Source organism: Drosophila yakuba, chromosome 2L, assembly GCF_016746365.2.
Source record: "Drosophila yakuba strain Tai18E2 chromosome 2L, Prin_Dyak_Tai18E2_2.1, whole genome shotgun sequence".
In the NCBI taxonomy this organism is placed as follows: Eukaryota; Metazoa; Arthropoda; class Insecta; order Diptera; family Drosophilidae; genus Drosophila; species Drosophila yakuba.
In genome coordinates this window covers 17,433,101-17,457,407 of record NC_052527.2, presented here as the reverse complement: position 1 = coordinate 17,457,407, position 24,307 = coordinate 17,433,101, and the positions used below count along the sequence as shown (strand labels likewise).

General features: G+C 47.4%; 2 protein-coding genes across 2 annotated transcripts; both read right to left on the bottom strand.

Annotated features, from left to right (window-relative positions):
• Positions 1-360: 360 nt before the first annotated feature.
• On the bottom strand, positions 361-24,050 carry LOC6528643 (trichohyalin). Its single transcript, XM_002089649.3, has 9 exons — positions 23,439-24,050; positions 13,728-13,993; positions 5,588-7,430; positions 4,904-5,513; positions 2,286-2,471; positions 2,072-2,229; positions 1,557-2,006; positions 1,191-1,491; positions 361-838 (listed from the first exon to the last, which is right to left on the bottom strand). Exons 2-9 carry the CDS (start codon positions 13,795-13,797, stop codon positions 650-652), a joined length of 3,807 nt encoding a protein of 1,268 aa, XP_002089685.1. The 5' UTR covers positions 13,798-13,993; positions 23,439-24,050; the 3' UTR covers positions 361-649.
• LOC6528642 lies at positions 22,061-23,369 on the bottom strand. The gene has a single exon (XM_002089648.4). It carries the CDS (start codon positions 22,421-22,423, stop codon positions 22,220-22,222), a length of 204 nt encoding a protein of 67 aa, XP_002089684.1. The 5' UTR covers positions 22,424-23,369; the 3' UTR covers positions 22,061-22,219.
• Positions 24,051-24,307: the final 257 nt, after the last annotated feature.

The window sequence follows — 24,307 nt, the reverse complement described above, 5'->3', positions numbered from 1 at the left end:
GGGCGGTTTTTGGGGTTTAGTTTCGGATGGGCCATCGGTCAACGATGCAGTTCTTCTAAATTAAACAATCTGCCACGCAGTTCTAGGCGCACTGTGCGCAGTTGGAGGGATACTGGTTCCGGGTGAGTAACTTGACTAAGCACATTTTTAATGCACTGAAATAGACGTAAAAATTATGTCAAATAAGTGTAAAAATCATGTAGAAGACATTGCTTTTGAAAAGTGGAAGGTTTTTTTTAAAAGAGAAATATAAAAACTAAGCAGAAATTAAAAGAGGTTTTGTTCTTTTCGTTTTAGAAAACATATCGATATACAAGTATAATATGAAGACATATTTCCCATTAATTAAGCAGAGCCCACTTCAGGTAAGTTAAAGTCTGATATTTTATTAATATAATTATTACTGGAGTACGAATACATTTCACATTTAAGATATGACGAGAATTGCAACAAAGGTTAAAGAATCCTACGCAACTAAGCAGGGCATCGCCTCTCATCGGGCTGCCATCCTCCTTCTCCGTCAGTTGAATTGATTAGAATTACGTTTCGAGTTCGCATTAATGATTACAACTAGCAACTAGGTGCGGTTCGACTCTATGACCTCCACTGTGCAGCACCGGGTGGAGGCTTAGAGGTTCGTCCGTCCGTTTCATTTCGTCCTGGCGCTGCGCAAATTCGATGCGGAAAGCACAGATCGCGGGGGTGGCGGGCGCTCCAGACTGTCCATGTGGTACCGTCGCGTTGGCGTGGAGGAGTCGTTCTTGCGACCAACCCGGCTGAGGGTGCTGGCACTGGTGGCTCCATTGTGTGGTGGTGGCTTTCGCGGCAGAGTGGACATCTAAACACATAACAATCATAAAATATGTTATCACTCCATAGAATTTGCATTGAAGGTAATGTAACTCTAAATTGATTAATGAGGAAATCCCCTTTGCTTTTAAGATTCCAACAAATTGTTTCTATTTCAATCACTTTTGTTCAGTGGTTCTCTTACAAAACTAGTTGCAATCTATAGGCTCTTATCGAGCAGACAACTGAAACTATCATTAGCTGATCATCCCTTATTATTAATTAATTATTTAATTACTTCTTTAAAAATGCTAAGCATTGTTAATAATAATAACATATACGAAAATGATCTGTTTACTTGGATCTAAGCCAACTCGATTATTCCTATAAGGAAAACTTACCCGCTTGTTTTGCTCCTGTGAGTAGTTGATCTCGTAGCCCTCGCTGATGTGCTTGGGCTTCCAGGGGGCCAGCATGGAGACGGACCTGGAGACGGTGCGGGTCATGGGCTGGAGGGGCGGCGGCTGCTGGGTTGCCTGCTGCTTGACCTTGCGAAGGTCGTCGCGCGACATGGACCGTCGGCGCAGGTTGTATGGCTGCGGGATGTCGCCCACTGTGGTAGCGTGCAGATAGACCACGCTGCGCTGGCTATGCAAACTGGACTCGCCCTCAGTGCCGGAACTCTCTGCCGGATAGCGATCCCTGCATGGATATGGGTTCATTAAGCACTCGAAGTTACATTTATTAGTGGTTTCAAGCCAACCCACCTGCCGTAGCCAATATTCTCCTGGCCCAAACTGTTGAGCAGTCCGCGGCGCTCGGCACTCCTGGCCGGCTTTGGTGGTCCTAGCAGCGGACGATCCTCGATACGCTGGCCACGCGGTCCATCCACCGTTCTCTCCAGGGACATGGCCCGCTGTCCCGCCGTGCTGCTCCGTTTGTGTCGCTCCGTTGGCTCTGGCTCCGAGCCGCTCTCCGAGATGTCGTGCAGCTCGCGGGAGCGCGAGTAGTGACGCCTCTTCCGGAAGTCCACCTCGTCGCTGCCGTTGTCCAGGTGCTGCATGGAGCTCGCCCGCTGACGACTGGTACCATTCCTAACATGGCCCTCAGGCTGGCCAGCGAGCGAGTGACGGTAGTCCCGGGCTGGTGGAGGAGGACTGCGGTCCAGGTGGTAGGCACTCTGCGAGTGCTTCGACTGACCCAGCGGCGGACGGCTCCTGCAGATGAAAATATATGCGGTTAGGATCTCCATATCAAGGTGAATCCAACTTGTATTCCTCACCTGGGCATGCTGGACACTTTGGAAATGGTTGGCGGATTCGAATCCAGATCAGTGTCGCCAAAGAAGCGCAGATTCTTGGCTGGAGCAGCTGTCGCATTGCGTTTGGTCCGCTTCAAGCTCGAAGTGGTCTCACTGTGTCCGTTTACGGATACATTGAGCTGAAAGGAATGCGCCTGTTGGGTTAAAGCACTTATTTAGAGGAAATTGCTCATACCTCCTTGGGACTGCTCTTGGCCCGGCGGTCCAGCGATCTGAACCAGCTCGTCTTCTCGACCTTCGCGGGTGCCGACTCCTTCGGCTTTGAATGCTTCTTGGGCGGTTTGTCCGCTGGACTCCGCTTCACCAGCAGAGGACTAGCTTTGGGCGTGGACAGTCGGCGTCGCATCGAGATATCGATAGTCTGGGGATTTCAAAAGATTATACATTTCCATGTGTAAAACAATCTAAAAACGGAACTATCTTTTAATGTTTAGAATCCAAATCCTATATCCAAGTAATAATTTTGTTGGGTTCAATGCAATCTTATGATCTAAATAGTCTAATTTGATTGTATTAATACAACTACTACTCTAACGATTTCAACACCAAAGTTGGATTCACGCAGATACCTCGAATTAACGAGCGATGTGATTGATATTATTCCCTGCACAAGCTGACTTCGATTTCGTGGGCGGTTGGCTTTCGCTTTCGGGTCAAAGGTCGGCTCTCCCACTGCCTCGCAACAGGTTGCGAATGTGGGGCAGGTGGCCTTTATGCGCGTGGACACGTGGGGGAGTGGTGAAGTGGTAGACGGGTAAAGTGGGGGATTGGGTGCCGGCACCTAAACTTGTTTTGCCATTTGTGAATGCGACAGAGAGTCGGTTCGATTTGGCCAATGCAACTTTGGCCCACTTGCGGTCGAAACTGTAATAGGTTTTGGGTTTTGGGTATCAGGCAGGGGCGGTGGGTGGTTCTCCACCGGTTCAATATTGGGTTTCGAATTCAATAGAGCCAGCAGGTGCCCAACCTCCGATCTAAAACGTTACTGTGGCACTCAACAATAAGCCAGAGACTACGCACCCACAAAATAATTAGGTATTCAAATATGCCCAGAACGCGACTGCGACTCCCAATATAGTTTACGACTAAGTTTGGGGGCCCATAAATAAGCTAACAGAATTATTGACACAAGCCTCAGCGGTTTCTCTTTCGCGTGTGTGTTTTTGGGCATGTAGAATGTCTGGAATGAATGGCAAGCACTTAACGATTTCTGCGGAACACAAATCGGGCGGCATGTTTTATTGGATGCCCCCATGAATAATGGCAGCACATTGTCCCGCTGGAGATGCTGGGTCCCGCTGGCCAGGCCTTATAAATACCTCTATCACGCAAGCATAATTTCTGACAACGGTCCAAGGCAGTGGCCACACCTTGGCGTGAAACTCCTGCAGGATGGACCTTCTCCTCCAGCCCCCAAGCCGTAGCCCAAAAACTCTCTGATTATAAGCGTTTTGGGCCGCCCACTTTGAACATCCGGCCGATCAAAAAGTGGCAACATCCTCTGGCCCTCTTAGACTTGGCCAAGAAATTCGCTGAAGCATTTCAAATTGGCTTGCAGCAAGCAGAACGCAGCACGCAGCAGCAACAGTTGCAGTTGTAAGTTGCGCAACGTGGACAGCAACACTTCGGCGGCAACAGTAGCTCCAACCGTTTTGCATCGGACTCTGGGCACAAACCGAATCAGAATCCGAATCTGAATCCGAATCCGCATCTGAATCTGAATCTAAGCCCAGTTTATTCAATTTCCCCCGCCTCGAAGTTTGTCGTTTCGCTGTCAGCTTTCTTAATTTGCGAGCGCACTGACAAACGGACTGACAGAGTGACAGAGTGACAAACTGACTGGCTGCTTGAATGGCAGAATGACAGCAGCTGCGTGGGTCTTCCACTTCTAAATCTTGCACACAGATATTTCTATTTTCTATATATATATGTATGTATCTTTCCCAAAGCTCGGCCCTCAACGCTTTTGTTCTTACTCGAAATTTATACGACGCCTCGTCGCTGAATTGTTTAGTTTTTTTCGTGCTAGCGCTTTTCGTTCCGTCTGCAACTCTATTTGGTCTGTTGTCGTTTATTACTTAAGCGTAGTCGCGAGTATTTTGTTTATGGTGTGGTCAGCTTAGTCCCCCCAGAATGCCCCACAAAAGAGATGTGCCCCAAAGTGGATGTGACGTCTTGTCTTCTAAGGCTACCACCATTTTAAGGCGGCCTCTAACGCCCACCCGACAACCAAGTGATTTCTGATTGGACCAGGAAGTGGATCAGCTTGAACCGAAGCAAAGCAATGGCCAAAACATAGGTTGCTACTCGCCTACTCCCACAGCTACTCCCCCAAAACGTAAGACCCATCGACGCTAGTCTTGATTAATTCGAAATTAATAATAGCCGACCATGACCAAGTGAACCTACGAGGGTCTGCATTCCGAAAGACTCTGTAATCTTGCCCAGGCGCCGGGTTATCGACCTCCGCCTGACGCCATCAATTGGCTATTAGGGCAAAGGCGTCGCAGATGCACACAGGAAATTATATGTGCTCATTCATGGGTTCATCTTTACATATCCTTCTCTTGCTAACCCATTTGTTATATTAGGCTTATATTAAAATATTAAATATAAATATATATATATTAAAATATAAATATTAATAAAAATATTAATTTATGAATAGAAAAATATTCAAATATTTAGTCACTCACAGTCTATCTAACATAACACTAGCTCTAACTATTAAGATCTAAGTAAGCATCATAATGATTTGGTTAATCTAGGTACTGAAATTGAAAGAACACATACCTTTGGTTCGCGTGAGGTCTCCTGGGCGGAGGTGTGATGCTCGCGGTAGCGTGACCGCATCTCCTCCTCTTTGACCATGTAGCGCTCCCTCTCCCTCTCCCGCTCCCTCTCCCGCTCCCTCTCCCGCTCCTTCTCCCGCTCCTTATCCTTGTCGCGGCGACTCAGAGTGCTGCTGTTGCCGTTGCTCATCTGCTCCTTTTTGCCACTGGACACGTTGCTACCGCTGCTGCGACCACTGCCCCCATTGCTGCCGGCTCCTCCGGATCCCGTGAACAATTGCTTGACCTTTTCGAAGCCACCCAGCTTCTTACTCCGCTTCAGGGTGCTCGAGTCCTCTCTCTTTTGGGACTTGGATTGACTCTGGGAGGTGGACGCAGCATGCTCTCTGCGACGCAGCGTGCTGGTGGCCACCGGGTACTTGTCTAGATGCGGATCGAAGTGCGAGCCATCGTCGATGGATCGCTCCCTGTAAACGTAGCTGTGCTCCCGGCGCAGGCGCGACGGTACCGCCTGCCGCTGCAACTGGCGCTGTTGGGCACTATCCCGACGCTCCTTGCGCAGGAAGGACTCGCAGGCCCTTATGTCATCCAGGGCAGTGCGTTTACGCCATCTAAATAAGCAGCATTACGTTAGAAGAGTTAGAAGACAATATACATTTTCCATAAGACAAGAAACTTCGCCTACCTTGATGTCAAGTCTCCGTTGAAAGACTCTTTCCGGAAATCATTCTCAATGCCAGAGTCGCCCTTGTCGAAGCTGCGCTGCTGCAGCTTATCCCGCTTCAGGCTGCTCTGCCAGTACTCCTCCCGCTGCTCCCGCGGCTGGGTCTGCTGGGAGCGCAGTTCTGGCGAGGATCGGTACTGATCTGTCAATTGAGAGTCGAGGCTCTTCGGCTCCTGCTCCAGCCGATCTGCCGAGTTGTAGTCCCGCTCCCGTTCGCCGATGCGCTCGCGATGCCGCGACTCCCGCACCTGGCCATCCCGCTGTGTTTCCCGCACATAGGTTTCTTTGACGCCTCCTTGCCCGTCGTCGTAGTACTTGGTGTGGCGGTAGCGAGAGGTCTTTTCCATTCTGGGCAGCGTGGAGCCACTGTCCACTTGGGTACGCTCTGCCGGAAACTCGTTGGACAGCTCCTGGCGGAGAGATCGGTGGAAGCGCTCTGGATCCCGGTCAGGAGTGGGTCTGCCCACTTCCCGATTTCTGTCCGCTTGGCGTTCCATGGTCGCTCCCTCCCCGAACCGCCTTGTCAGGATACGCGTCTCCAGCTGGGCCCGTCGATGGCCCAACTCGTCCAGGTAGGGCGAGGGACTGACACTCCTGATGAGAGGCACAATGGGAGGTTCCGCCCTTCGCGGGAACTCCTCCTCATAGTAAACCTTCCTGGGCTCGTAGCCCAAGCCCTCGTCTTCGTCGCTAAGATTGCGGGGACTCAGCTGCTGCCAGGGCGAGGGTGAATGGCTGGTCCTGCTGGCCAGAGCAGCGCCATTGGATGTGGGCGAGTAACTGGGCCGCACATCGCTGGCCCTCGGCGGCCGCGCCGGAGCGAACTCCCTTTGGGGAGTGCGCACATCTCGGTCCATTGAGGATCGGCGGACCTGATCCTCTCCCAGGTCCAGCTGGGCATATGTGATGCCCTCGTTGGGGCGAATGTAAGAGAAGGCCGGCTGGCTGATCGCCGGCTGCGGGGAGAAGCGCTCCATGGACAAGCGCTTGACCAGGCCGTTCACGGTGCGGCCTTTGGTGAGCGGCAGACGCTCCGCCGGCTGCTGGGAGCTGTGCATATTTTCGCCAGACTTCGCCTGCAGGGTCTCGATCCTATCGCGAATGCCCGCCGAAATGGAAGCACCTCCCGATTGGGCTGATGGGAGGATGGGACCGTCTAGCTCCGCCTGGGAGCGACTCCTGGCCAGCAGTTCGTTCAAGCCGCGAACGCTCTCATTCTTTTCGCGCGGCGTGACGGCGTCTGATTTGCGGCGTTCTCGCTCCCGAAAGTAGTCCTTCTCGAAGAAGTCCTCCCGCTGGGCCTGCTCGATGATGGGGCTCAGCTGCTGCTTGGACTGGCTGGTGGCGCCTTGGTGGGCCTTGTCTTCCGCTCTCCTGGCTAACTTGCTGCTGCCCACATCACTCTTGCTGCGCACTAAACGCCGGGCGCCGACGTCCTCGAAGCGCGGATCCCTGTCCAACTGGCTGACATTCGAGTCGCTCTTGCGACTGAAGAGCCCGAAGATGGAGGGGCGCTTGCTGGCCGGTTTCTTGGTGGAGGCGTCACTGGCGCTGCGGCTCACGGGCTTGCCCTTCCTGCGGCGTGTGGGCAGGGAGTTGAAGTCGCTGGGCTGGCTCTGGCGTTTCTGCTTGGCCCGGAAGTTGGGGATGTGGTCGCCGTTCTCGGCCTTGCTGTGGTGCCTGCCCGCTTGAGCGATCACCAGGGCAGCTTCCTTACGGATGTCCTCGGGATCGATGTCCTTGGGCAGCTGGTGGTAGTTCTGCTGGCTACTCAGCTGCGGCTCGTACTCACTGGGATGCTTGCCTGGAAGAGATGAAATGAGAGGAGGACCGGGATTAACTTACAATTGCAGAGGCAGTTCCGCGAACTAGTTGGCATTCATGTAAAGACAAATTAGCACATTAGCCGGCCCCTGATGATGTAATATCTGGAAGCCAGCTGTGGCCAATTCACACTTGCCAACCCGCCAGCTGCTAGCTGCTCGCTAAATAAGGCAGTCCCGTCCCGACCAGACCAGACCAATTCGGTTCAAGAGTTGCGAGACCAGCCGTCTGACAATGGATCTGGCCCACGTCTGTCGCTGGCTTCTCGGCCGAGATGCTTTCGGTGCGGATTGGATGGAAATGGAGCCGAGATACTTGGATCTCGTGAAGCGCTTGCTCTGTAATCGGACGCTGTAAGCGCTAATGGCCATTGAAGAGGACGGGGCTGCTGCGGTCCCAGTTGATCTATCTCTCATAAAGATTCCTCCACTTCCTCACTTTTTCATAATCATTATTATTTAATACGCCGAAAACAACAGCAAAGGGGCCACGAGAACAAAACAGAAATGCCAAAGAAAACGTGCCGAAACGAGCATCATCATCGTGGCCAGAACGAGATGTGCTAGCCGAGATGCGTGATCTCTTCACTCTTCACTCTGCCAGTCAGCCCCCTTTTCCGGCCAGCGCTAGTCATCGTACACACAGAGAAATACGTATACTAAATTAAGATACAATGGAAAATAGTCTAAAATTCTGACTTAAGCAAGAGAAACTTTTTACAAGTCAATTTCACAAAAAGTTGCAATTTATACTCGTACAACATCTTTTCTTGCCGTTGTTTTACACACCTCAAAGTGAGCGCACGGTGTGGAGATCTCAGATCATCGAAGCCATCTCTGTTCTACGCTGACCTTGCCCCGAGATCAACTGGACTTCTGTTGCCCCACCCGGCCACTGGCCCTCCGCCTCCCTTCCTCCGCCTTCCTCCGCCAAGTGTTGTCCGTTGTCCATTCACCTGCACAACCTGTCACATTCGCGGACCACGGAGCGAGAACCGCTCCCACATTCGCCCGATTCGTGCTGCAAAATGGCAAAGTGACACCGGTGCCTAATCGAAATTCAAACAACAATGAATAATGACAGCGCTGGGCGTGTCGTGTGCCAAATTGGCTTAGCAGATTAGCAGAATGGGAATGGATTGGAAATGGGATTGAGGATTGAGGATTGGACTCGGAATGAAAAAAAAGGGAGCATTCTCGGAGTTTCTGCGAGACTGTATTTCACTCCGCTCACACAACTCCATCGCCATCGCCATCTCCGGCTGCACTCAGCTGTCATGCGATATGTGTCAAGGTGAAAAGTTGGCCCGCTGCACCATCATGATGGCTCACTAGTCTTGGCCAACTTACAAGGTTTCGTTTGCGAGCCGGCGGCGGTGTTTTGTATCTATCTCGTTGCTTTTTGGAGGCAACAGGAAAGCATAAATTCGCACTAAGCGACAGCATCAATGTCGGCTAACCGTAAACAGCTCCAAGTTCCAACTTCCAAGCTCCAAGTTCCCAAGACGCTAAGACAATGATCTCGGGGCGAGTGCAGCATTTGATTGATTACCAGGCGCTGAGAGCCATTCATTAATCTAATCATTGATCCACTTAATGTGGCCACGCCAGCTCCGGCGGGCTCTGTGATTTGCAAGACCATCCTAGGCAGTTCCATGAAAGCGATCTGATCGGTGGCGGAGGCGGGGGCCTCAAGGAGCTGCGAATTTTAATAACCTTTTTCTGCTGGCGATAAAGCATCTGATCCACTTTTCCAACTGGTCTGCCTTTGAGCGCCTTTTGCGCCAGTTGCAGGTTTTGATTTGGGTTTCTGCTTCAGTTCCGGTTTTTTTCGGGTAGCTGCACATAATTTGGCTGTCGTGATGGCTTGGCGACTTTGCCTCAAACACACTGACCAACTTCGTGGGCACGCACCCCAGAAATAAGTGGAGATTCGACTCGTATAAATAATGAAATCTCGACTCTTTTTGCGGCAAGACTTTCACTTGCCACAAGTGCCACCGCCACCAGGAGCATGTCGATGGTTTTACTTTAGTTTAATGGTACCACGCAATAATTGTCTGGGGATGATGATGGTGATGTCGAAGCCTCGACCTCCAGTCCGCTTCATTAAGGCAACCACAACCACTAAGTCGAGGAGCCCACCTCTACTCCCCGTTTCCCCGTCGACAGCAAAACGTTTTAGTTTGCAAAAATGCCTTATCCCCCGCTGGCCATGTCAGTGACAAGATAAGGTCGAGCCAAGCTGGCTAAATGGGAGCTCACCCGCATTCCTGCCTCCTCTCGCTACTGGTCTAGGCCTACACCTAGAGAAAAGCAGTTACCTCTCGGAAAAGTAATCTTAACAAAAATATCCTGTCGTTGAAGAAGCTCAAATATAAAACTTAGTATAATCCAACAATTAGAGTAAAGATTCAAATTTAAAAAGCTGAGAGGCTACATTTTTGCATCATCTATACGTTCGTTTTAAGAATCTTGCCAACAGCAATATTTTTTGTGTGTAGTTCTAGGACAGGCATGCTAAAGATCCGCCCAGGTTGCCATGGGGTATTTCAATTACCCGGGCGCACTTTCGATTTCGTTAAAGGGCCCACATCGCCGAGCTGACGTTGGGCTTTATCTGGTCCCGGGGACAGCTCGCATTTATTTTACGTATGAAAATAATTTAGTGCTCCCAAGCTAATCGGGCCCCGGAGTCGGTGCCCAGGACCAAACTAATCACATCAAAAGCGGCGCCGCGTCCTTGGGGCAGCCCAAGTATGCAAATCAGCGTGTTGCTCGAAGTCTGCCAATGCAACTGAGGCTGCTGGCCAATTAAAGTGGCTCGCTGGGCAGTGATGCACGGCTTTCAAAACAAATACGAATGGGAACTTTCGCTAAAGAATGGAGCCGATTCAAAAGACTGAGGCGAGAAACTTGTTTCTCCCCCTAAGCGCCTGTCAACAGCAACAGCTTTGTGTAGCTTTAGCTGGAGTTGTAGCTGTGGCTGTAGCTCGCAACGGCGAGAGCGGATAAACAAATAACAAATCGCCTAAAATAAAATAAAGAAAAACCGAACCATTCGCCGAAAAAGAGTTAAAGAGCTCTAAAAATAATCTGCGACTCATTTCAATACACATTTCGATAAACAAATGACGCAATCGTCTGCAATTCCAACTGATTTCTGTTGCGACAATTGACTTGGGCACACGAGGATTTGTAGGTAGATGATCGACAACTCCATTTAGCCGAATTTACCGAGGTTCGCGACTCAATGAAATGCTCAATTGAACAAAATTTGCCGGGGCTTGTCGCATAGCACAAACACTTCAGTTCCAGAACGAAAATGACAGGCGGCCAGAACCTGACTGAGTCCGATATCAATAGCGACTGAAAGCAATCTCCGGCGAGCGGTTAGCCAGTCGACAACTGGCCCTGCCCACGCTAATGTCACTTGGCAATGGCAAAAATAGTAATAACAGAAAAACATCAGCCAGAAAATAGTGCGAAATTTGTGGGCAGGCAAGCCAAAAACGAGACTTATTAATTAGTTTCTTGGGCAACGCAAAGAGGCGAGTAAAACACCGCGTATGCAAATGATGAATTAATAAAAAGCATAAATGGCATTTTAATAGCAGGCAGCCAGTCCCAGAGTAGAAGATCCAAAGATGGCACGAGAGCAAACAGAAAACCAGTTGGGGCTTTGACAAAGTCGCACTCGAAGGCAAATCAAATGTGGAGCTCGCATCGTTGAGAGTAGGAAACGTAGCAAATTTCATTATAATGACTTGCTCTTTGCCTAATTAAATTAATTAATTAAAGGTGTACGAGAACGAGCTCATTAGAGAGCAGGCATAATGGGGAAATGTCTGGGCCAGCATTACGCAATCGGGAAGACGGCCTACGCTTCGAGTAGCTAAAGGTGGACTCGTTCTCAAAACGCCTTTTGGATCGGATAACTGAAATTATGTCATCAGCACATACAAATATACATACGAGTATACAATGTATAGTTATAGGAAAGAAGACAGACATCTAGAAGGACGTCGACTTGGCCCGATTGCCAGGTTTTGAGGCCCGAACAAAGGAGCCCGGTTTTGAGACGGCTCCCTTGCCTTTCGTCACCTGTCCGCCTTCAAAAAGCTGGCTCAGTGCATCCACCAGGCCCAAGGCAGAACAGCTGTCGACTCGACTCGTCTTGGCCAAATTTGTCGCTCCGCAAGGTTGATCACGCTCGCAGTAGCAGTCGCCGTAGCAGTCGCGCTAGCGAGGCTCACCTGTACTCAAATTGGCTGAAATTAGACGGCTTTTAGTTGATTTTTTACAGTCAACAACTTTGACTTTTGACTGCACTGTAATTCAGCAGAAAATTCACTAGTTAACTTGCGGATGAAAAATGCTGCCTTGTGCTCAGCGGGCGAATAATTTCCACCATCTTCTGTTCGCTTTATCTCGCTACTGTGTTGCGTCAAAATTAAATCATCATTAAATCTGTGTTTTTCACATAATTGCTTTAATTTGCATGCAAATATAGCGAACGGAGAGGGACTCGAATTAATTTTCGGGTTAAATAACTTTTAGCGCCTGTGACTGCAGATAATAGGGTACTTATGGGATTACCCAGCTAATTGCGGGCACAAGAATAGAAAAATAAAGCCACAATAATAATAATATGTTGCCAAACTTGATTTAAAATATTTGTTTTAAAACTCAAGTCATACAAATTAACCAATGAAGTAACCGATACATTTAACCATATATTGTTAAGAATTCTGCGAAAGTGAACTACCATTCATATGGTACTATTGCTACAAATCTGACTTCAATTGACTTGTAAAATGGAATCAGATCTCTTTAGCTCTCGTTAAATTCGCAACCTGCGTTTCGACGACCTCGTAAGCGCACAGAAATCACAAAGCTAATGACTCGTGCCTGGCCGTCCGATTACCTAATCACGTTACATTTCGGCGACCTCGACTTGTTGCATTTGCCTAAGCCAATTCAGAAATTGCAATTAAGTTCGTTGGCGAGCATTAAACGAGTTGGCCGAAATGGCAACCATTTGATGCAATTACGAGACTGGGAAATCTGGTCCACAGCCATTTAAGATATACGCACCGCCAACTAGCGGACCAAAAGGACTTGCGCTTAATTAGACGTGGATGGCCATCGAAGCCATAAGGAAATGCCACTCGCCAGTTGCCAGTTTCCACAGTTTCCAGTTGCCACTGGCCACTGGCAGTTCTAAATTGGGGGGACCGTCTAAAAAATTAACATCTGCGCCGCTTTGGTCATAATCAATTTTTAATTTCTTCATTCCCGTCAGTGGCCATAAATTCAATCCGGCTATGAAATAAATCCCATGTCGTTGCTGTCGCGGCTGCCAGACATAATCATAACAATAATAATATACTCGAAGCTGCGGAGACAAAGCGCCCAGATGCAGTGGGTCCGTCCTCGTCCGCATCGGCGACCCCATCCGCCCCATCCTCCCCAGAAACCCCCTCCGCTTAGAGATGATGTGCAAAATGATACTCGGTCGGTCGGCGAGAGCGAGCATCTCTCGGCTGCGAGTTGTAATGCCTTATAAAATATCAACTTATTTAAAATAGTTATATGGGAGCTCTCTAGTTTGCGCCAGTCCGTATATGTGTGCGATTATTCTCAAGGTAAACTACATTTTATTGTTGGGGCGGCTTTGTTATTATTATTATTTTTATTGCTTTTGGCATTCGTTCTGGCTTTATTCGCCCACCAGCGCGAGGTTTCTTTTTGTTTTTCTTTCCTTTCCACATGTGCAAATATATGGCTCACTTGTTTGTCTTTCGTATTCTTGGCAAAACTTCAAGAGCCACATGGAAAACTGAAAGACTGAAAAACTCAGAAACTCAGAAGAGCTTCTCCACACAGCAATACACATTTACACATTATGCAATCTACGGATCGATGGATGGTGAAAAGCCTCTGGCCAGAACTGGCTGGCCAAGTTAATGAGCTGCATTCGCGTGGGTTGTTAGCGTCCGTCATTGATTGACCAAAATTGGCCTACTCACACAAAAGTACGGGTGGTTTTTCAGATGCCACTTGGTTGGTTAGTAATTTTTTGTTAGCTGGTTATTGATGAGGTTTCTTATGGCTGCCTTGCTTAGTTTGTCATTAGAGGTCTTTGTGGGTTCGTGTTCGCCGCTCTCATTTGGCGACTGCGCGTGTTGGTTATTTGTTTTTAATTTCTGGTTTCGACTGCGGATTGGGGTTACGATTACTGGGGGAGGTACCCATTTCCTCAACCACACACTGACCTATCCGCTTTACGTGCACATCCCGATTGAAGCTGACCCTGGGTCCTCCATTCGTCGCTCCAGTGTGCATCTTAGCTCAGGGATGGGGTTTGTATCCTTGTGGTTGATTTCTCTGTATCTGTATCTGTCTTGGCTTTTCTCTCTCCTGTCGGGTCTTCTCTCGGAAGAATCGCAACCCTAAGTAAATTCTTTGTGTGACAGTCTCATCGAGCTGTTTGAACTTTGCGCACTTTCCATGTAAACTAGCCAATTTAAATGGTATTTAGCTGCAAAAAGAAAACATTCTCTGAGTTAGCCTCTTTTTCTCTGGTTATTGGTGTTATTGGATTATTTCTCCTGCGATTAGCCAGCTTGAGTTTAGTTTGCAGCTCGTCGGTTAGCCCAGTTTGTTTTTGTGTTTCACTTGTCTAGGGTTTTTTTAGCACATTATTAATGTTTATGTTCTGTGCACATGCAAGAGTGTACAGAAAGTCTTATTAAAAGTAAATTGGTTAATCCAGTTGCTTAGACGTTTAAGGAAGTAAGTAGTAGCACTTGAATAGGTCAATGAGGAAAAGAAGAGTACGCCATAGTAATTTTAGCAGAAAGGTATTAACAATTTTGGGTCAGTTTCGACTACTTTTCGTATTACACCACACCTTGGAAAAGAATTATTTAGTGATTTCATTTTTCCAAATTCTCCATTCCTCTCAGAAGAGTTTGATCATGACAGCAGGCAGCAGAATTGTTGTTAATTATTTCTGATTCTTATTTCTATTCTGAGTCCAACTCCGACGCTCACTCTGACTGATTCCCCAGATTCGGGAGTGGGCACAATCGAGTTAAGTTTTTTACGTATTTTTTTGTTTTCTCTGGCAATTACAAAAATAGACACACGACGAGGGTGCTTGGGCTGCATACGAGATTCAAATTCTGGCGGGACGGGCGGAGGTGAGTCGGGAGTGCCTGAGAGGAGAAAACCGTAGAAATATTGATTGCGATTAAGCCAACGCGATAATATTCATATTTGAATACGAGAGTGCAAACTCTATTTAAACAATGCATTATGCCCGAGGACTCGAGGCTAAGCCGCTCCAGCCCGCTCCGATCCGCGTGCCCGAACTCGATCCATGGTTCCCCAGCTTAACGTCCAGTCCAGACAACTGCTCCATGGACACGCACCCACCCAAGAGTGTGCATGAGCAAACTGCAAAACGAAAGATCGCTCCCTTGGGAGGAATCTTTGGACGAAATGTTTGGTGAAATGTTCTATAACCTTTGTCTTATTTACAAGCACTTGTTTAAATGATAACCTATATCTACTGTCTTCTGGGCTGAGTTAGTAGCCCAGTTAAAGTTCCTTTTTAACTTATATTCATTTATCTAATAGATGTATTTGGAATTGCTAAACTATTTCTTGTGCGTTTGACTTCCTTTATCGATTCAGAAAATGAATACAAGTGCTGGAGGATATGCCAACTTAGATTTTATCTGAAATCTTCAGTTAACAGAACTTTCTCTACGAAATATGAAACATATTTATTCCTTCTCTAATAAGGCTAGCACTACATGTAATTGATTTTTGGTCAAAACGTTCTTGTGGAGTATAAGAAGGAGCTCGGTAAAGTGTGGAAAATAGCTGTCTAACACCTGGCAGCTGGACAAGGACTGCGCTCATTCACTTTCTGGCTTACTTACAGTCCGCTGTCCTACAGGCTACATCCCCGACACTGGCCAGGGTCCAGGCTGAAGTCCAGTCCTGGATCCCCGATCGAGTTCCAGACTCTGGAGCTGAAGCTGGCCTTACGCTCTAACGAGCACAATCGCCCGGCTAGACTTCAATGGCCAATGGTCGTCTGTCTGATCGCGGGCACCGATGCAGTCCGTTGCAGGGGAAAAACGCTGCGAGCTGCCAATAAAAATCCTTTACCATATAATTTGAGTGCGCATGCGTGCGCCCTGACGTTGATGGGAGCCGAGTTTGAGTCCAGACCAACTGGCTATCCTATGGAATGGGATGGGATGGTATGGTATGGGATGGAATAGGTTGGAACGCAGGCGCTTATGCGCAATGCTACGCCAGATGCCGACGTACGATGTACAATGTCCGATGTCCGATTCCCGATGCCGATTGCCAAGCGTTGATTGCGCCATGAACGTGATTTGTTTGTAAACACGCATTATTAAGGTGTAATAAACATAAAATTTGTATCGCTTGACGGACCTTGGAGTCGGCGCTGCAGCTCTGCAATTGCATTTGCGCACCTCGCCATCCGGCCGCACATCTTTCAATTAAACTAAAAAGCCGGGTGTCCAGCCATTCATCCATTCACAGCTCACATTTGCATGTCTCCGGTCCGAGGAGTAGCTAATTCCAGGTGAATTATGCGAAATTATACGAATTACGTCCGTACATGTGGGAATGGGATTAGATTAGCGCGCAGAGCAAACAATTTAGGCTCCCCGGCAACTCAGCATCGCGGCAGCCAGGCCCCCAGAACCGTAGTTGTTCTGAACTTGAACTTTAACACGGCGGTAATGATAGGAAGCCCCAGAACCCAAACCCAAGACCCCAGAACCAAAGCCCAAACTCCACCCAAGTCTGGCGATTCCCTTCGCACCGCCGCCGCCGTCAAGTGAAACCAAAAGTGCGCAGCAAAACAAACAAACGCCTCGACTTTTGCCCACTTTGCGTGTGTTCTCAGCGCCAGGGAGTCGATTTGACCTCTGGGTTCAGGCAGCCGAGGAAGATCGCAATGGTCCACTGGGAGAACGGAACAGGGCAGAGTCAAATTTTCCTCCGTTTGTTTAATATATACGTGGCTTTTCGCTTTTCCATAGGACTACTTTCGTTTTGCCCAACGTTAGAGTATAATCAATCTATTTGATCCTTAATATTATAAAGACTTACTTCATTTCTACTTTTCAAAGTTAAGTTAGTTTCTTAGTTCAAAGTTAAGCCCCGCAACTATTGACTTCATATGTAATAATTATATTTTTCTCTTTGGGAGGTAAGGCTATTAGATAAATATTCGTTTAGTCAGCCTTATTCGGTAACAAAATTAATATATCTAGTCAAAATCTTTATTAGAAATCATTTTATTTTGAAAATACAAATAGCTCTCTTAACTTTTCGCGCAGTGTGCCAGCCAGAGCGGCCTTTCACATAGAAGTGAAAATGAAGGTGTAGTCCAATTTGTAAGTATAGCCAAGCCCTGTGGCCATTCAAAGTCCATGTTATGCAAAGATCAGAGCGTCCCGTCCGCCCGTCACCCGCCGCCCCCCGGAATGTTGCATGCTGAATTCTGGATCCTACTCCCTCTGGAGCGGAGGAGCCGGCCGAGTCGGGCCAACTGGACGACGTCTAGCGATGGAAACATTTTTCCATGCGTGCCTCGCCGCTCCGCCGCTTTGTTGGTGGCGCTCGTTCGCGTCTTCGGCTTTGGCAAATACTTAATTGCATTTCGATATCTATGCCGAGGCATCTGTGAGTGAATGCCGCTGCTGCCTCAGCGGGCCGACTGGTCAATATCCAATACCCAAAGCCCAATACCCAGTGCTCCAGACGGCTGGACAGCCAAGGAACGCGCCGGCGCTGTCTTTGGCTTGGCCGGGAGTCGCAAATCGAGAATGGGCAGTCGGGAATCGAGAGTTTGGGCCAGGCCTATTCCAGTGCGTTCAGTTTGGTCTGGACTGGAGTGGAGTGAAGTGGAATGGACTCAACTGGGCAAGAGACCCTGGCGAGTGGCGTTGTGGGTATTGTCAGGTCTTACAACTAAATTCCCCTTGAGCCGAGCGCTTTACTAAGGAAATTAGTAATTGCTACTCCCATTTAGAGACATCTATGCGGGCATCTATGACCGTGTGGCATTCGCCAGATGATGACGATGACAAGTTCCGCGCTCGGAGATTGTCTGGCGATTGTCCAGCTCCCACTCACCATCTGGCACATGGGCGTCGTAGAGGGGGATTGCCATTATGATAAAGCTCAGCTTCAACTGAATTGAGAATGAATAAGGCAATCTTCACCTTTTTTAAAATGGTAATACTTTATAAGAGTTATGATATATATTAGAGAACTTTTACACAAACTGATTTTAGCATGATATTTAGAATAAAGTTCATAAAAACACTTAACTGGACTAAAATAATTAGGGTAAATATAATGTTTCAAACTGCAAAAGCGACGCAGCTGTCGAATATTACACTTTAAATTGACGTACTTCTTTAAAGCATGGTAACACGGTGATTAAAAATCTTTAAAATAAATTTGTATATTTATTAAAACTTAGTGTACATGAAAAGTTGCCCAAACTAAAAACATAGAAAATTTCGACAAACGTTCTTTAACCCCTTGAGGCCCACGTCGCTGGTTCCGCCTCCCAATGCCAAACTTGGTCACAGTGTCTGTCATCGTTTTTGTTGCCGCTCCGCTGTCGTTTTCACGCTTTGTTAGCCAGCTAAACTGTATCTGTATCTGAGTCCGAATTGGCTGGGAAGAAGCTTCCCTTTGTGCTAGTACCTCACACTCCGACTAAGACCACAATGTGTGTTAGAAGGTTAATCCGAGCGGCGTTACGTGGCATCTTTTTCAGGAGTGTGGCAAGTGTCGATACCATAAGTGCCAGTTGTTCCCAGCTAGCCAAATATGTAAATCAATTTCTTGGCTTACATGTCTGGCTTTTTTTTTGCATGATTAATAGTGCTTGAGAGACCTGGGATAGCCGGAGGCCGGGAAAGAAGACAAAAGATTTCACTTTTCGAACTCATAATTAGCCCTGGGAGTGTAAGTATTTTGGAGGTGATGGAGCGATGGATTCTATCCATGTCATAGCTGGTGGCCCTGCGACTCCTAATCTGCACGGAAATCAATTAGGCACCGCGGCGATCGGACAGTAGAGAGTTGAGATCGATCGATCGATCATAGGTTTATAATCGCTTAAAACGCGATCACCAGAAGGGAAGATCAGATCTCCGGTCATTCAAAGTAAAACTAAGGGACACGCTTCAGGTATTTAAAAGTGTTTCGTTATTTCTACAAAGTGTATTATTGCAAAGAATATTTTCACTTTTCTTTGAATGGAACATGACAGCACGATAGCACATTAATTTTGTCATGATCAAACATTTGCTGTGCGTATCCCCATTTAAACAGCTTGGTTGAAATCAATCTCGTTTTGAAAATGCATCTTTAATTCTCACGCCTGCTAGGAATGTTTGCAGTTTCGGGACTCCTCATGGCGCCACTGCTTCCTCGTCACCACTCCAAAGTCCAGCATCTGGCTGTCGAATTCTTCGCTTGCTATCGATGAATTCGCCAACAATTGAGCGCAATTATTAGCTAGAGAATCTTCGAAACACGAAGCTTTCCCTGGGAAATCAATAAAGGAGGCAGCGTCAAAAGTTTCCGGCAACGAATCAAGCGCAGTGGCAAAGGTCAGCCACTCATCTCAGAGCCAAAAACCAAAGACAAAAAAAATACGGCCTGGAGTCATGGAATTCGAGTGTCTCGTTGAGTGGGAAAAGGGCGAACTTGCACGCGATGTTGGCTGGCTTGCTGGCTAGCTTGCTGTCTGTCTGTCTGTTTTTAGCCAAATCCAGAGGTGCCTTCTTTGGGTCTGTAGTGCATGTCATAACCAACGGTGCATGCGCCATCTTCCGCCTTGCATAAGAGCCCCGGATGGTTTCACTTTCCCGGGGTAATTAATGCCGATCGCCCCGTCCGGAAAGCTAGCGGTAGCTGAAATCGTAATTTATGCTAATTTCAGTTCGCAGATCGGTTAATTGATCCGCGTTAGATTCGATTTCGATGGTGAATGGCCAGCGGAGTGGAGTGGAGTGGATTGTAGTGGAGTACTTTGAGTTCATTGATATGCAGTTCAATTCGATTCGGTTCGGTCCCATTCCCTTTATCCCAATGTTGTTGACCGCGAATCGAAGTCGCTTACTTGTCGACCGGCATACAAAGTGCGCTTTCAACACTGCCCCTTGGACAATGTTTTGTGCCCCTGTCATTGGTCAATTCGGGGGAGGATGAGGGCACTGGACTTGTGGAAGCGTTATGAAAGCGTTACAAATCTTCGCTTTGAATACGACACTCCTCAGTAGTCAACTTTAGACGGGGCCGCTCGCTGCTCTGTACGTGATAAGGCAATGATGATGATGACGACAAGTCATAGACAAAATTGCGTGCCATTAACATTTCCCTCATAATCGATTCGGTTTTTACTGCCCTGTTTTACATCTAATTTATGTGCATAGAGCAGTGTCGCTCGGCCAAATGATATCATGATGAACGGCCCACGTCTTAGGGGCGATCCGATTCTAGGAAATTCGTAATTGGCTCGCAGATGAAAGCGCCCCAAACAGAGCGAACCAGGCGAAACTATCGCCCAATACATCAAGTTAATGACTTCATTGAAAGCCTTCCCGAACCCCAAAAAGAGACCCGAAATACATTTCGGCTTGGGGATCTTCCAGCTTCCCAGAGTTGCCGTTTACCTGTTTCCCAGGGCGTCGAGTTGCACCTGCTTTGTGGCCCGGCGACACCTGATATCCCCCAGAAAGGTCAGCTTGTGAACTCTAAGCCCCGAGGAACCGAAATTAAGCCAAACGAGCGTGTCAAATGCCGCTGATTTGCGGGGAGGGGACAACAATGTACCCAATTGAGAGGTAAGTACTTCCGCAGCGGTCTATGAAGTGTCGTATGCCATTTACCGTTCCGACCGATCTGATCCGACTTGATTTCGTTTGGTTTGATTTGATTCCCGCTGTCCAACTTCCGGCGAAGAGCCTCAATGCCAGGTGGCGATGTTTGGGCTCTTAAATCAAATGCGACCAAGTCAAATAATTTGTTAACACTGCCGCTTAAGTCAACAGTTAAACAATCAGCGATCGACGGCGCTTTCAGGCCGATTGCGCCACAGACATTGACAGACATTGATTTTTAAAGCCATTTTGTGAGTTTTGCCCGGCTTTTGTTTGGCTGTTGAACCCCCATGGGCAATTAAAGCTGCACGATGGCAAAGTGAATGTGCGGCGAGTTCCGAGGAGCGCTTCGCACTTCCAATCGATCGCATAAGGTCACCAGGGAGTGGGATACAGACACCACGTGACCATTTTGATTTGGGAGGAAAATGTGTGCTTTAATACAATCCTCGAATAAGGCATTATAAAAACTCTGCTGGCACTTGATGTATGCGCATTGAATAATATGAATCAGCTTACGAACCGAGTTTTATTCGTTTTACCCATCGACCCATATAACTAGACCCCTTTTTTACATGCTTACCTAATTTCTATGCATGCAAATCATGCGCGAATTCTTCAGCATAAAGGGAAACATATGGGATTAATGCCAATGCACTTGTACTGTATCTTCATATTCAATTATATTCATATATAGAAATATGGGCGAACTAACAATCATCGAGTTTCTTATTGATGTTACTTGAGGTTTCAGCTCCAAGTTTCGTTGAAAGCCTGACCCAAATGGAAAAAACTAGGCAACTTGATGATTTAGCTCAAAAGTATTAACACTATTACTCATATTAATTACCCTGTTAAAGACTTTGGTGTCTTGGCAAACGAAGTCCATTCACGAGACTTACATATGTATCTAAGAACCAAGCTGTGCTTGTTGGTGCTGAGCAAACAGTTGCATTAGTTCCGAGAATGAATCGCTGTTGGCGGCGGTCTTTGATCTCAGTGACTAATTACTGAACCCGCAACGCGTCGTGGGTGTACGTGTTAAAAGCCGGACACGGACACTGCCTCGAAGCAGGAAGCTCCCGGCCAGGTTGCCAACGAAATCGAATACAAATTAAGTACAGAAAATCGAAATACTAAATACTGGCATCGCCTTGTGCACAAATACAAATCATCCTTGACGCATGCACACCAAAAACGGCAGCAGAAAACTGCGAGCAAAAATATCGGAGAGCTGAAACCGAAAACAAGATAATATGGCGGCAACGCAACTCCCAAAAACGAAAATGAAACGGGCCGTAGGACTGCATACAAGGCAAGGCTGTAGACCTTTTTTGGCCACATCAACAAAGCGGCTTTTGAGAATTTTCAATTTTTTTTTAACTGAAACCCAACTGAAACCCCCACCCTGAATACGTTCCTGCCGGTCGGAGGCTTCGTTTAAATTGACGTTTATTTCCAGACGACGACGACGACGACGGTCGAAACTTTCGAATTTTCGGCCTTTAATGAGGAGTCGGGTTAATTTGGCCGGGCATTTGAAGAGGCTCACAGGCACTCGGCGTTCTGAACTGCAGCTAACAAAAGTAACAAAACGAGAACGAGGTGTTTACCAAGGCACCTACAGAGACACACCGACATACGTATATATGTACAAAATATTCAGTATATTTAAGCAGCAAGAGACAGCCAGATACAAGTGACGTCATGGGCCTGGCATTGGCATTGAAACTCAAGGTTGGTCTGGTCAAAAATCGTTGGGGGCAATAAAACGTCTCCCACGCACGTTAAAAAATATATATTCGTTAGAACTTCTGAGGTGAGTCCATGGAACGTTCGTCCTCCTCCTGGAGATCCTGCCAGAGCAGGAATGGACGCGCAATATAGCTCGAGTGCTTGGGATACAGATTGGACAGGGCCAGCAGATCGCCCGCCACCACGATAAAGATCTGCGCATAGCGCACTGATGGCAGGCCGAAAAACCAGGTTATCGTTTTTTTGGGCTCCATTTTTTTCGGGTTATCTCTGGACTGTTGAAAATATCGGCGTCGAGGCTAGATCAAAATGAGCACTAACTCCCTGGCGATAAGGTTTTCGATACCCATTTCCTAATGAATAACGAATAGCTTTGAACCTGAATTCAAATGTGCCGATTCTGGCCAATTACTTATGGATATTTGGCCAAAAAACCACACAACAGCCATAAATATAAAATTCCTAGTCGCATTAAGCCAGAGCTAATGTAAATTCCGCATTTGCAATGCTAATTCGTAAGAACCAATATATAGATTGCTGAGAGCAAGCAGATTTCCAACGAGAATCGTTTTGAAAACGTTAAAACTTTCACTCAACGAGGCACTAGGCAGTCATCATTGAAAAATGTTTGCTTTCAGTTGCGCGGGCCTTCAGAATTCTATTTCCGCCCAAAACAATAAAGACGCTCGCATTTGCGGAGTCGGTCGAGTTTTTATTAACATCAAAATTGGCTGCCTGGCTATTGGTTATTAATTTGCATCCCCATTCAAAAAACACGCCGTAGGTTGTTAAGTGTATTTGTTAATGTTTGAGTTAATGTTGCCCAGAAATAACGATAGAAAGTAGACGGCGAAAAGATCTTCTTCTCCGCTGAACTGAACTTCCAATTAACCAGAAAGGGCGAAAGGTTGAGCGGATCGATCAGAAACCCCAACTCTGACTCACAATCGGCGCTAATGCGTTGGCCGACTCTATTCTATATACGGATATGGAACAGTCACACACACCCACCCACATAAGTGTGTAACTGGGACACATTCGGGGGTCGTAAAGCCCACTGCAGATCGCTATGGCGATTGCGATTCCGATTCCGATTACGATCCGAGGCTGAATTATTCAAGAGTATCAGTATCGCTCAGAAGATGGGGGTTTAGTATGGATAGTCCGGAGTTCCGATTTGGTTTCAGTGGGTTATCTGGGCTGAAGCAACTACGGCGTTAGCTGGCGGTTTTAGGGTGGCTTTACTGTACAAATCGATCGTCGACTCACCTCAAAACAGCATTCCTCGTGCGTTAGTGTGGGGGAGAACAAATGTTTTGCAGTTCTAAGTAATTTGCGCAGTTCTAATTACGTTTATTTTGTGTTTTGTGTTTGATGTGTGTGGGTTCGTTTCTGCGGCTTTGTTCTCCTTTTCTACTTTTTGTTATTTTTATTTCATTATTTCACTTGCCAAGTGTCGTCGCGGAAATTAGCTGGTTTGCAATTTATATCTCTCGCGTTTGGGTTTTCGAAGTTGGAGTTTTGGTATGCACGTCAAATTTTAATTAGTCGAAAAACGTTTGCACAATTTAGCGAAAATTTATCACGATTTGTGTTCGAGATTTTGTGTCGGTTTGCGTGGGCTTCGCTGAACGGTTGAATGGACGTGCCGATGGTCGTTGGTGGTTTGGCTTTATATGGTATTGGCAGGGAGGATCGAACGATATATCCTCTGTGGCAGATGGGCGCTGGCCAGTTCGTTTGTATTTTTGTGTGTACTTTTGTAATTATTTATCGCTGCTAATTGCGAACGCGATGCAGTTTCGATTGTTTCCACAGCGGAATTGAGCGCGTTCTCCGGCCCAAGTGAACGCGAATACGTCTAAGAGCCGACTGAAGCCCAGAGCCAGCGTTTTGGCCAAGATCGCTGGCAAAGCTCAGAAAGAGAAAGAGAACGAGAAAGAGCACAAGCAAGAGAGCGAGCTTAAACTTAAATCGGGCTAACAAGTGGCGCAGCAACAAGTAGCCGGTGTCTGCGGAGAGCGCTCGAGAGCCAGTTCGTGTTTTGGAGTCTTTCGTTTTGCGAATATGAATCAAATCAAGGTTCGAGTACTCACTCGAAAACAAGTGAAACCAGATCGCCCAAACATTCTTGGGAT

What these genes read in the sequence shown, in the direction of transcription:
- LOC6528643 (XM_002089649.3), bottom strand. Translation starts at nt 13,797, where the DNA reads ATGCACACTGGAGCGACGAATGGAGGACCCAGGGTCAGCTTCAATCGG. An exon ending in AACGGAGACTTGACATCAAG is followed by an intron (nt 5,514 to 5,587) that starts GTAGGCGAAGTT and finishes CTGCTTATTTAG; the next exon opens with ATGGCGTAAACGCACTGCCC. An exon ending in AAAGTGTCCAGCATGCCCAG is followed by an intron (nt 2,007 to 2,071) that starts GTGAGGAATACA and finishes TTTCATCTGCAG; the next exon opens with GAGCCGTCCGCCGCTGGGTC.
- LOC6528642 (XM_002089648.4), bottom strand. Translation starts at nt 22,423, where the DNA reads ATGGAGCCCAAAAAAACGATAACCTGGTTTTTCGGCCTGCCATCAGTG.